The sequence below is a fragment of the Benincasa hispida genome, chromosome 7, assembly GCF_009727055.1.
Source record: "Benincasa hispida cultivar B227 chromosome 7, ASM972705v1, whole genome shotgun sequence".
NCBI classification, from domain to species: Eukaryota; Viridiplantae; Streptophyta; class Magnoliopsida; order Cucurbitales; family Cucurbitaceae; genus Benincasa; species Benincasa hispida.
The window spans coordinates 39,050,406-39,064,214 of NC_052355.1; the positions used below are offsets into that span (position 1 = coordinate 39,050,406).

At 33.6% G+C, this 13,809-nt stretch overlaps 2 protein-coding genes across 3 annotated transcripts; both read left to right on the forward strand.

The window, feature by feature from the left end:
• The first annotated feature begins 2,557 nt into the window (after nucleotides 1–2,557).
• Nucleotides 2,558–9,486, forward strand: LOC120080799 (tetratricopeptide repeat protein 5-like). Its single transcript, XM_039035441.1, has 13 exons — nucleotides 2,558–2,861; nucleotides 3,666–3,775; nucleotides 3,856–3,966; nucleotides 4,066–4,123; nucleotides 5,192–5,281; nucleotides 5,545–5,639; nucleotides 5,761–5,814; nucleotides 6,485–6,622; nucleotides 7,541–7,598; nucleotides 7,740–7,854; nucleotides 8,485–8,554; nucleotides 8,720–8,791; nucleotides 9,005–9,486. The coding sequence occupies exons 1-13, from the start codon at nucleotides 2,696–2,698 to the stop codon at nucleotides 9,119–9,121; spliced, it is 1,254 nt and encodes a 417-aa protein (XP_038891369.1). The 5' UTR covers nucleotides 2,558–2,695; the 3' UTR covers nucleotides 9,122–9,486.
• Nucleotides 9,487–10,447: 961 nt separating this feature from the next.
• Nucleotides 10,448–13,157, forward strand: LOC120081332 (sarcoplasmic reticulum histidine-rich calcium-binding protein). 2 transcript variants are annotated; one of them, XM_039036087.1, is made up of 3 exons: nucleotides 10,448–10,735; nucleotides 11,352–11,424; nucleotides 12,014–13,157. In XM_039036087.1, the coding sequence occupies exon 3, from the start codon at nucleotides 12,039–12,041 to the stop codon at nucleotides 12,912–12,914; it is 876 nt and encodes a 291-aa protein (XP_038892015.1). In that variant the 5' UTR covers nucleotides 10,448–10,735; nucleotides 11,352–11,424; nucleotides 12,014–12,038; the 3' UTR covers nucleotides 12,915–13,157. The 2 variants fall into 2 exon arrangements, with proteins under 2 accessions (XP_038892015.1, XP_038892014.1); XM_039036086.1 differs by having other exon boundaries at nucleotides 10,450–10,735; nucleotides 11,980–13,157.
• The last annotated feature ends 652 nt before the right edge of the window (nucleotides 13,158–13,809 follow it).

The following is a 13,809-nucleotide window of genomic DNA, read 5'->3' on the forward strand; positions in this document are numbered from 1 at the left end:
TTTTAGGACACTATTCCTTAAACAATATAACTCTATGCCTAAAAGGGAGTAAACCTCTCTTGGAGTTCTGCATCGAAAACGTGACAAGCATCTTGAATGCCCAAAACAAATTGCTCCTCTCCTAAATCTTTCATTTGGAATTAGATCGCTAGCCAGTTCTTAATTTCAATTAGCAGGCCTACATCATTCCCAATGAGTATGATATCGTCTACATACAACACTGGAAAAACTACTAAACTATCAATGATTCTCTTGTAAACACAAGGCTCATCAACATTTTGATCAAAGCCATAAGATTTGATTGCAGTATCAAATCTTATATTCCAAGATCGAGAAGCTTGCTTCAATCTATAAATGGAGCGATTAAGCTTGCAAACCTTTTGCTCTTGACCTTGGGTTATGGATCCCTCAGGTTGCTCCATATAAATGGTCTCTTCAAGATTGCCATTCAGAAAAGCAGGCTTGATGTCTATTTGTCAAATCTCATAGTCATATTATGAGGCAATGGACATAAATATCCGGATAGACTTCAACATGGTAACAGGTGAGAAAGTCTTCTCATAGTCGACTTCCTCAACTTGATTATAACCCTTTGCCACAAGCCTAGCCTTAAAGGTTTGCACCTTCCCATTAGTACATGTTTTCTCTTGTAGATCTATTTACAACCTATAAGTTTAACCCCATTAGGTTGATCTACAAGATTCCAAACTGAATTGAAAGTACATAGAATCCATCTCGAGATCCATAACTTTGATCCACTCATCTTTGTCAACATCCTCCATCACTTTATTGTAAAACAATGGATCCTTAACATCTCTATCAGCTACGATAGCTAGAGTTTCTATTAAACCCATATAACGAATAGGTGGGTTCACAATCCTCCTACTATGTTGAGGCTCCCTCAACACTTGAGGTAGATTTGACCTACTAGATGATTCAACTTCAATAACTCTTGTTGAAGTATTGAGTTCTTCAACAACTCTTTTTGAAGGTTCAGTAGTTTCATTGGAAAGTTCACTCAACACAATCTTACTGTGGGGTTTATGCTCCCTTATGTGATCCTCTTCTAAAAAGGTAGCCTTTGTTGACACAAACACCTTATTATCCTTATTTGGGTTGGGTTGAGTTCAAATAAATATTTTTTTTATTAGGCTAGTTCAAGGGTTCACCTAAAATAACTCAAACTCATTATTTACTTTAATATATATATATATATATATATATATATATATATATATTACTTATGATACAATTATACATACATATACATATTTATTTTTGTTTTGTTTAATTTTATTATTTTTTAGATAATTTATTCTCTAACTCATAAAAATAGTTTCATAGCATTTTGGAAAGAAAAATATGCATTATATAAACTGAAATGAAGTTGCTATTCTTAATTCAATATATAAAAATAATTAAATCAAATTCCTACGTATTAATATTCTACTAATTTTTAGAACAAAAAGTTAAATAAATTATCCGAGCAACCTGAACCAACCCAACCCAAATATTTCATGATTGGGTTGAGTTGAATTCATTTTTTAATAAGGATTATTTGGGTTGAAGAAATTTACAATCCGAATAATTGGGTTGAATCTAAAAGTTCTTCAGCCCAACCCAACCCAACCCACGAACACCCTAATTTAGATATATTTTTGCAAACTTGATCATTAATGAATACTTGTATATATGTTGTCCAAGCTACACACGTCTTTTGCAGCCCACTTGCATATTTAGAAAAAAGAGAGAAATTTATCATGTGATAAATTGTGGTTGAGACGCAGAAGTTGTATATAGGACGAGTGTAATTCAAATAAAAATTAAAATATCAATGCCAATATTGATATCGAGATCTTAATTTTATGAATATGTCGATATTAATGGTATTTCAGTAAATTAATAAATCTACACAAATTATTTAAATTAATAATTGAGTTGTTTTTTTTTACAAAATTTGATACGTTTCTATGTGTATGTATAAGAAGTATAATTGTAGATATCGATTGATCGTTAATATTAATATCAACCCATCCAATTTATGAATATTTGACTTATGGACGATATATCAAAGCTTTAGTTAAAAAGATAAATTCTTTAGGTTAAAAAAAATATTTTCAATCCCTAAACTTTCATGAAAATATCAATTTGATCCTTGAACTTTAATTGATAAAAATTCAGTCCTTGTACTTTCAAATTTGTAGCAATTTAGTTAAAAAACTTTAATAAGTAACAATTTAGTTAATGTATTTTATGATTTGTAACGATTTAGTCCCCATCTAAAAAATATTAGTATGTTTTAAAGAAATTTTTACACAACAGATTGATAAATGAATCAGAAATTGAATCTATTTATATATTATAGAGACTAAGTAGCTATATAATAAAAATTCATACTTAATCTTGATGAAAAATTTCATGATAGTGACTAAATCGTTATAATAAACTAAATTGTTAATCGTTAAAGTTCATGGATAGAATATTTACAAATTCAATTGTGTAGGGACTAAATCCTGATTAAAATTCAGGACTAAATCGTTTATTTTCACATAACATATATTTTTTTAAACCCATTCTTCATAATAAAAGTGGCGTCGTTTTGTTGCTTAACGATCTGCCAACACTGTATTTGCCTGCCTCCCATCTGGTGGGCTCTGCTCCGAGAGTTGTAGCCGTCGGCCGATTGACGGAGGAGATGTGCAGCGAAGCTAAGGAAGACACATTTGACAAAGCCACAGCGGCGGTCGAAGAGCTATACCATATCAGAGACACCTTTTTTCCTGTAAATCCCGATGACAAAACCTCCAAATTTCGGGAGCTATCGGATCTTGCTCTCAAGATCCTCGATTCCATTCCTCCAGGTCGATTCTGCTTCCATTTCTCTTACGACGTTCATTTCAACTTCTTCGAATTTGCTTATTGCAATAGCTCGGCTTGGGTTTTTATCCTTCTCTTTTGGTATTGGAGAAAAATGGTGGGAAAAAGAGTAATAACGGAAATGAAACTTGGGACTGCGCTTGCTTTGATGTTTGGTTTCTGAATATCTTGGATTTTTAGATGATTCTTTATGTATAATAGGCTTTCATTAGCTATTGAAGTTATTACGCTGTTGCTTGGTGTCTAGTGTTTGGTAATAACGTGAGTGCGTCTTTAAGTAACCTGAAGTTATATTGCTGTTGATGGTAACTGTAACATATACAATTATCAAAACGGTGTCATTTCTTAAAAGTTCTGTGGAACGTGAAAGTGAACGGGGTATTATGAGATCTGGCCTTTGTGCTTGTCTTTATTTCTTTACTATTCTGAAATAGACAGAATTGGCATTGATGATACATATGGAGGCAGACAAGTATTTATGATACTAGTTCCTAATGAACTGCTTTCCATGAAATTTAGGTGGTTTATTTCTGTAACGTTGAAGTTGTGAATTCGATGGATAAAAACATGGACTTGTTATTTTTCATTTTCCACAATGGTTCAACACCTTAAGCTGTGGAGGGCATCGAAAACTTCCTTACGTATTTTTTTGTTTCTGTACCACATATGCTTTCAATTCTGAGACTAGTTATTTTATTTTATGCTCTTTTTTACCAGGGTTTTATTTTACATTATCTTGGATCTAGCTAGAAATTATGGTTCTTACTAGTTAAGTTTTCTTGGGGCAGAACAAAGGAAACCACCTTTGCAGCGTGCTATGTATGAATACCTAAGAGGAAAAGTTTTAGATGTATTTCCAGAATATAGAAAAGAAGCAGAGGATCATCTCTCCAAAGCTGTAAGCGTCTTAAATTATCAAGATTTTGTAGTTTGTTTACTTTCGTTTGGAGTAGTTGATTTGACTGTTTCAAGCTCCAGGTTAAGTTGAATCCCTCTCTCGCCGATGCCTGGCTATGTTTAGGCAACTGCATTTGGAAAAAGGGAGATCTATCTTCAGCAAAGAACTGCTTTACTTTAGCATTAAACAAGGTTCCAACTGACAGTACATTTCCTTGGTTTCTTTTCATCATGTATCCCCATCTTTATTTGAGTCAATTACATTAATGTATGATACTTTAATTATTACAGCACCCTGAGAAAAAGTTACTTTGTCAGTTATCAATGCTTGAAAGGAAAATGGCTCAAGGCAAGTGTTGTGCTTCTTCATCATCTCCTTACATTGTAACCTTTAATCGTAGAGTACCCTGTCAATTTCTCGATAACTTTCCTAGAGAATTTTTTCCCCTGTAAAGGATTATTTCTGTATGGACAAAGAAAAATTACTCAGAAGTTCATTGTGATAGATTAGGGAAGGAAAAGATTTGATGTGCATGCTTTGATGCAGCTTATTTGTTGCTTTCAAGAGAGTATCAGTTAATTAGAAAATCTTACTAGAAACAGACAAGCATCATGACCAGTGAGGTCAGGTTAATTTTCATTTTTAAACTAATCAATTATTAAAGAATCTTAGATTTCTTTGATATTGGAAAGCCAAATAGAAGTACTGTGGCACTCTACCCCAAATGTTTTTGAACTCCTGATCTATATCCTCCAAAACTTTCCTACTTACATTTCAAGCTCCTCAAATACTTGCAAATGTTATGCACCAGCAAATGATATTGAACTGGTTTTATACACTAGTCTGGGTATTTAGACTTCTTTGGGGCTGGTTTTATATACTAGTCTGGGTATTTAAACTTCTTTGAGGCTGGTTTTATATACTAGTCTGGACAATTTAAAAGCAATTGTATGAGAGGAGAAAAGCCTTGTTTATACAAATGAGATATAATCTGCTTTCTTTATTTTTATTCTATTTGATCATCATCATCATCATTTGTGTTGATGAAAATATACTACCATCAAAATTGAGTTTTCTTTTTCTTTGATACTGAATGGTGTTAATTTGTTTAAATAAAATTTGAGCGAACTTTTCTGATGAACACTGATATTAGCTTGTCTTGGAAACAGTGCATCTCTCTCTCTCTCTCACTCTCACTCTGCATGTCATGATATATAGGTTAGCAAAACAAGCCATTTTTAGACTTTACAGTGTAGTAGACCCAGTTTTCTTCTGCCCTCCCAATGAATAGAATTTTTCATATCACTAACTTTTTTTTTTTTTGGTTACAATTTCTGAGTAACCATGATAATGAACATATGTATGTCACTGTCAGCTCATATCATTTGTTTATCCAAAATTTTGTTCCTTTTATAGGTACTGAGAATGAGGCAAAGCTTGTAGAGGAAAGCATTCAACATGCAAAAGAAGCAGTTACTTTGGATGTGAAGGATGGAAACTCTTGGTGTAAGATTGCACATCAAAGCTTGAGTAACATTATGTTTATTTGTAATTACGACTTGCATGGGTTTGTTATGCCATAGTTTTGCTAAGTGCCAAACTTACTCAACTTGTTTGTAGGTTCTATAATAATTTGGATAACTTTCTTATAATATGCTCAGAACTGAAATGTTTTTTGATGTGCATGTTCATTCCGAATACTGTCTTCCTATACCTTCTAGCTCACTCCTGCAATTTTCGTAACATATCCACGCTAATTTGTCTTGCAGATAACCTAGGAAATGCATGCCTTACAAGTTTTTTTGTTACTGGAGCGTGGGATCATAGTAAGCTTCTGCAATCTTTGAAGGCATATCAAAATGCGGTGGGTGTCTATAGTAATAGCAGTGTCTCGTTTCATTCTAAATCCCATAACTTGATAAATTAACTCTTTAATTGAGTTTTAGGTTTATTTTAAAGTTTTAAAATTTGCTGATCTTTTACAGGAAAAAGATGAAAAAATGTTGTCAAATCCAGACTTGTATTTTAATTGTGCAACTGTAAGTTAAATTTATCTTTCCTTTTCAGTTTGATTTGGCCTCTAATGTGATTGCTTGCTTTCTATAAGTTTATGAAGTAGTTATATTTAAAACCATCTTAAAATGTATAATATTCTACCATTTTGGTTATTGTCATTCAGTCAACGAATGAAGTCTGTTTCAGCTTGACAAAGATTTCTTATGTAATGGACAAAAATTGGTCACAATAAGCTTTGTCAACTTGTTTAGTCAATTGATGAATGGCAATTCAGTGTCTTGTCAATCAGTGTAGGAAGAGATTTGTGAGGGTTGATAAGGATAGTTACAGAGTAGAATGTGGTTGCACACGTACTGACATACAGTATTTGAGAATGTGCTAAATTCTTTCTATGCACTAGTTGAGGTGAACACTGATATTTGGTTGTCCCATGAGTTTAGTCGAGTGCGTGTAAGCTGGCCCAAACACATACTGATACAAAAAAAATGGTGGCAATCAGAGGAAAGACTGACCTAATTTTGTGGTAGAGGTAGAGAGCTTTTGTTTATGAGTCGACAAATCAAATAATATTAGAGGAATTTTTACTTTATTCCTTTACATGTTACTACCTTTTGTATATCTTGTTGTTGTGGAGAGTCAAACTCATTCAGTAATTTCTCTTAAACGTTCACATTTTCTGACTCATTCTTTTAGGTTAACAAATATCTGGAGAACTATGACAGGGCCCTAAGTGGATTTGAGGCTGCTGCTTTGAAGGATCCTAGTCTTAGTGCAATTAGGGAGGTCCAGAAGATGGTGAATCTTCTTGACAAATTGGACAACATGTTGAAGGTATACTCACATCTTTGCGGATCAATAAGATAAAACATTGCACTTCTATTGACTAGGTGTTCACTTTTCCCCCCTTCACAACGTCTCGTTGTTTTCGAGTACATTCATACGTGCATATAGTTGTTTATCTTCTCTGTGTTTGATTTGCGGCCTGGTTCTTAAATGTGACTTCCATGTGATTAGTGGTCGTGGCAATAAGAAGTGAAAAACCTTATTTTTGTAGTTTATTTATATATTTTAAATTTTTTTAGTGGTCTTAGAAGAGCAAGGAAAGGTTTGAAATGGTTGGATAAGTATGGCAGAGGTACCATCGAAATACCAAGTTATAAAAAATTCTCTCCAATCGATTGGATATTTAGGGAAAAAAAAAAAAAAAAAGAGAGAGAGAGATTACAAATCTCTTCTGGTAAAAGAGCTCCAACTAGACATAAGAAAGGAGTGCAAACCAAGAAAGCTCTCTTTGCGAAAAATTTGCCTACTTCTTTCCATCCAAAGCTTCTCATGAAGTAGCAAGTTGCATCCTTAGTCCTCGACTCTGAAAGCCACTGAAATATTTAGCAAGAAGTCTTCAATTGAATGAGGAAGAGGCATGTGCAAATGAAACCTATTGCAAAATCTCAAACCAGAATCTCCTGGAGTAAGCACAGGCCAAAGTGAGATGATTCCATCTTCCCTACTGTCCTTGCAGTGAGTGAACTAAGAAAGGAGAAAGACCTTGAATCGTAGTTTCTCATTAGGTTCATGCATTTCTTTCATTTCCAAAATACAAAATACGTATGTTAAACAGACCTCATATCCAATCTCTGCTTCATTAATTTGTAGAAAAATAGGAAAATGATAACATGACTGAGTAAATGTATGAAGATTTTCCTAAGGCGCGTAGTATACGGATGATGTTCATATTATTTTGTCTTCTAGGCACATACTAAGACACGAAGAGGTGCGTCTTTGCCGTCATCAGTGGATGCCCTTAGTTGTAAGTTACCAGACCTTTTGCATATTAATCTCTTCTGCAATGATATGCAATTTACTAAGCATCAAAATTTGGCATGTTTTTTTAACCTCCTTTTTAATTCAATATTTACTGATTGTTACATGTTTGTTTTAACTTTTTAAGCAAACTTCTCATACAAGAGAGCCACTGTAGACCTTCTGTCAGAGGGTCTGAACAAAACAGTTGCAGTAACTGGGAAGGTGTTGTTCTTCATTAAGCATGATAGCCTTGCCCCACTGTAAGTTCCCCCATGTGAATCAACTCTGATGAAACTAATTTCCTTGTTAGCTAGTTATTCCAGACACTTCTTTCATTTGTCCTTATGAAAGTTTGGTTTCTATCGACAAAAGCCAGGCACTTCTTAAGCATGTTTTAGCTATTACAGCAGCTATCCTATATTGTTTCTCTTCTTCTCCTCTAAGGTCCTGGAATTTTTGTTTATGTACTTTTATGCTGTACTTACATTATTTCAAATGGGGCAAGAGTTTGAAGGAGAGAGGAAAGGAAGAGGTCGATCATATTCTACAAGTTTCTTATGTCCCATTTGAGAACCATTTGGTTTTTGAAAATTGTCCTTGTTTTCTTACACATTTTCCATGCTTTTCATCTTTCTAAGTAAACATTTGTATTTTTAGCGAAATTCAAAAACAATACAAGTTTATTATTTTTTTTAATTTCAAGATTTTGCTTGGCTTTTGAAAATACTTCTAAAAATAGATAACAAAACAAAGAAATCAATAAGTGGAAGTAGTGCTTATAAGCTTAATTTTTAAAAATAAAAAATCAAAAGAACCTTAGAGTTCTTAATTTTTGCATTTGTGTCTATTTCCTAGATAACATCACATAACTTAATCATTTGGTTTTGCAGATATTATTTGGTGTGTGATTCAAACCAAACATGCTTTATTTTATCGTTGTATGGTATGCGGAATGATACGGTAAGATACGGCAATATTATAGGTTCTATGTTTCAATGTTATTGATTGTCGATACTGATCTATTAATGCACTCTGCAACAAAATTCCAACGTTATTGATTGTCAATATGATCTCATGTTTAGATTGCTTGTCTATTAATGCACTCTGCAACAAAATTCCTCCCAGGTTAAGGAAGGAGATCAGATAACACTACTGGAACCGTATTATCGCAACCTTGATTTCTCTTGGAAGGGAAAGGTATCTATCTCAAATATTTAAACTTTTATCTTTCTGTCCAAATTAACTCAAATGCTTCATTGTCAAGTTATCGTATCAGTTGTTTTACAAGGTCTCGTGATATGTTTAATAAGCACATTACTGAACTAAAAGTAACATATAATTTGTACATTTATCCACAAAATAACATGGAAATAAATGTCTTATGAGATTAGTTTGAATATGTTGAACCAGCATTACCAGTTCAAATCAACCCGTGTCGATTTCTTAGAACAACTTATTGTCAATGGAAAAGCTCCCTCTGCTCAGCAGGCAGTCCAGGCATCAATATATGCCCAACACAAACCGTGAAAAGCTGTTGCAAATGGAATTTTTTTAAAGCTGTTGGAGCTGTATATTCCATGTCTTTTTGATGGTCGTCTGTGTGTTCGCTGTAAATAGATTTGGAATGTGAATGAAAGATGTGTGGAAATTTTGAAAAATCAACATCAAGAGGAAGTTTGCATTTTGTTGGTTGTGAGTTGTAGTTGCTGGCTGTTGTGATTTGAATTGAATCTTTTTACTGAGTGATGTATTTAATATTGTTTTTTACCCCTACATATAACTTACACTCCTAGAATTGTAAATTTCTCACCAAAATGGCTTTGTATAGAGTGCGAATCTTGTTAATGATCATCAACAGTTGATTTTATTGTACTCTATGGACCTTCCATTTACAGTTCTATTTAAATTCAAGTTTGCTAACTTTTAATGTAAATTCCAGAAGTAGAGTGAACAGCATCCTTTCAGAAGTATCATGATTCAAATCTTCATTCATACTCATACATGCGTATATTTTAGTCTTCATCTTAATTTTTCTGTCAAATTATAAGTTTAGTTCTTGAGCTTCAAAGTTTTTATCTATTTGGTCCTTGAATTTTAAAAAATATCTTATAAATTTTTTAACTTTCAATTTTATACAATAGATTTGTGAACTTTAAAAAGAAAGCCTCAACTTTTAATTTTGGGGTTATTGACATTATTGAATATATAATTGAATTTTATGTCTAATAGAATTCAGATTTGTGAAATTTAAAAAAAAAATTACATAAATTAAAAATTTACAAGACATCAAATTAAAAATTCAAGTATCTTTTGGAAACATAAATTAAAAATTTAGATAATGTTTGGTAATTATTTGGTTTTTGATTTTTGAAGATTAAATTTATAAACATTTAGCTAAGAATTGACTCTTTTACTTTCGAGAAGAAATACACTTAATTTTCAAAAACCAAAAACTAATCTATAAGACAATTTTTAGAATTTTTTTAAAATTTAGGGACTCAAAAATACTTTTTTTTTTCCCTTTTATTTTTCTTTTTAAAATAAGTATACTTTTAATTCAATTTCCCCAAATTATAATGTCTACCTTTATCATTTTTCGCGTCCTGAAATTAATTTAGAATAAAACAAATCAATTTACCATTAAACTCCCGATTCAAATGTTTGTAATCCTACAAACAAGGTTAAAAAAATTTATTAAGATTCTAGAGACTAATATAAATATTCTAATTTTTTAGAACAAAACTTAACATCTAAGGACTAAAACTATATTTCAAATAAATAATCATCACAATGAAACATTATCTAAATTTAATATTTGTTCGAAAACCCTCATACAAAAAAGGAAAAGAAAAAAAAAAGAAAAAGAAAAAAAGGGAAAAAGGAAAAAGCAAAGCACGAGGTTGATGGAGGCAGTAAAATGCATACATAAAAGACGCATTTGCTCCCCAATTTGGCCATCCACCACTGGAACTTTCTGAAAAGGTTGAAGTCGGAGTCGACACAAAGTCAAAGAAAAGCCCAAACCACTTTCTTCTTCTTCTTCTTCTTCTTCTTCTTCTTCTTCTTCTAGGGCTTCTTACTCCCATTCTTCCATCTTCCTTCTTTTCTCGCAATCTTGTTTCCCCTCTCCTTCAGATTCAGGTATGTATTGTTTTCAATCCCCTAATCAGGCCATTTGATCATGAGACCTAGCGATTCTATTTTGTTTTTCCCTTCTTTCTTGGATAGATCTGAGTTCTATGGTTGGTTAATTTATGTAGCGGTGGTTGATTTTTTTACTTGTTTAGAGCTCTTCTGAAACAGAACCCCTTTTGTCTACGGTTCTGGGTTTCTTTTGTTTTGTGGGTTTGTGTGAATTTTGCTGCTTACGTTTTTAACGTAAGTGTTTTTGTCTAATATAGAACAGTTTTTGTAATTTCATAAGGATTACCGCAGAAGTTTCTTTCTTGTCAGAATAATACGAGGTTATGTTATGATGAGATTTGGGTATCAACTTGGTCTTGTTTCAACTTAGTACATCGATGATCGTAGTGGCTGGGTTGTAGGGTTTGTTTAAATCATGGGGTAGATTAGTTGAAGATTCATTATAATAGAACCAAGTTTTAATCTGGGTAATTTGTAGCTTTGCGTTACAGTTTTTCTAACCCCATCGAGGTTGGGTTGTGTCTGAAATCTGAGGTACTTAAAGCATTTTAAATTTTATCTTCTTCATAGTCAATGATCTGTGGATTTTTCTGTGCATGTGTTTTGTTTTTAGTGAGGAGGCCTGAAGTTGGCTGTGGGGAGCTAAATCTTTGTCCAGAAAGCTGAACTTATTTGCTGCAGATAAGGTAAGAAAATGAACTACTTTTGGATGAATTTTTCTTCTAGTGAATTATTGAGGCTCGTCATGTTTTGTAGTTTTATCTCTCTGTAGTGGTGTGTGCATCCTTGATCACATTTGGGTCTATGTTCATGGTTTGTCTATGTTAACGAACGTGCCTTTTGAGGGGAAGGGTCGTTTTCAATGGCTTGTGGAGGTCTGAGCAATTGGAATGGTAGGGTGTTCAGGAGAGTGGAAATGTATCTCAGGAGATTTGGCCCCTCGTTTACTTTCGATTCTTTGTGGGCTTTGATTTCGAAGATTTTTTTGCAATTATTCTATAGGCACCATTTCACATAGTTGGAGCCCCTTTTCTGTAGAGGGAGAGTTTTGTCTACCTCAATCATTTCCGATCTTCCTTGTTATGTGTGTCTTTAATGGAAGAATGAGAAAGCAGTATCCCGTATGATCTTTATTTATTTATTTATTTTGTGGAATTGGATATAGTTTCAGTTTAGCATATGCTATTCAAGTGGGTGTACTTTGATGGGAAGAACTAACAGTGTTTTTTCTCTTTTGTGAGATGCACTTCCGGTCATCATCATGCCAAAATGCAGATATTGAGCTGGTTTTTATATCAAAATGGACACCAAGAAGTTCATCCAATTGGTTGAGGAGAAGAAGAAGAGGGCTTTGGAGAAGAAAGAAGCCCCATTGAAATGGGAACAGAAACTTGAAGCTGCTGCCAAGGCAAAGGCTGATGCTGAAGCCAAAGCCAGGAAGATCAAGGCTTCCAAGCATAAAAGAAGATCACTATCAGACTCTGATACTGATTCCGAAAGTGATAGCCATGAGGGAGGAAGGAAAGCAGGTAAGAGAAGTCATAAGAAGCACAGGAAACATAGCTACTCTGATTCAGGTGACAGTGAGAAGAGAAAAGAGAGAAAATCTAAGCAAAAACTGAAACGACGTCGCTCATCTCACGATGACAGCAGTGATGAATCCGATGACCACTCTGGTGAAGATAGGAGGAAGAAGAGAAGCCATAGAAGACATGCACATGACAACTCAAGTTCTGATGAAAGTTACTCCAGTTCTAGTGATGATGATGTTGAGAGAACAAAACGAAGTCATTCCAGGCGTCATAGACATCATAGGCGAATTGACTGTTCATCATCTGATGATTCTAACAGTGAGGATAATAGTTCTTTGCAAAGGAAAAAACGTGTCAGACACCACAAGTCCCACCATCGACACGGGCGGTCCCATCGATCATGTAGTATTGATTCATTAAACCGTAATTACTGGAGGCGTGATGCTAGAAGCCAGTCCTCAGGGAAGTCATCTGACGATAATCATGAAGAATCAGCGTTATTACAATCTAGGCATAAGAGTAGCCACCATAACAAATACCGGCACCATCATTCAGGTGTCGATGGTTCGACCCAGATCGATGAAAAACATGCTGACAAGAACTCTGATGAAAATGACCATGATCGTGCTAAGGATTCTCATTAACCAACCCCAAATACTACTACTAGATGGGGGATACTACTTGTGATTCTTACGGATATTGGTTTATTGTTCCTGCTACGTGTTCGTTTTATGTGGAGGATTGCTTATGTATCATTGTTAAGACACTTTTGGGATTTAGGGTTTACATCTGTATCACTTTATCCAGGCCGCATGACTTTTGGCTGTAATTCTGATACTATTATATTATTATAACTATAGCCTTCTGCTCAAGTTTTATTAGCCAAAGTTGGATGTGGTTGAATACTTTAAGATGCAAACAAATCGTTTTCTCCATCCCTGCCTAACTCATGATAGTGAATTTATTTTTCCCTTTAGATAAATGGATTTGAATCTACACAACATAAAGAACACTAATGTCTCTGCAAATGTTGCAAGTAGTAGCTGAAATGTGGCTTATTTAATGTTCAAATTTGACATCATTTGTCAATTACAATGAATATGATGTGTTCTACCATTTCTCGTGTTTCTCTACTAGTTGCTTTACAAGCATTATTGACACACCGGCTGATTTTAGTGTAGAAAACATTCAAAAAATAAAAACATCCTCTCGAACTTCTCAAGCATTTAAGAATATATCATACGTGTCAAAACCGTTCCTCGTGAGAATTTCTAATACTATGATAATATGGAAAAAATGTCATACTACATTCATTACTGGCTAAAAAATAATATTTCTTAAATGAAGTTCATAAAATAAAAGAATAATAAATTTATAAATGTCAAATAATGAATAGGAATAGTATGAACTACTATGATGATAATAGAATTTCCTCATTGTCAATCTTCAAATATCCTCTATGCCTACTGGTGTCCTATAAAACCTGTGCCTATTTAATGAGTTTCAGATGTTTGGCAAACAAATATCATAAAAACGTAG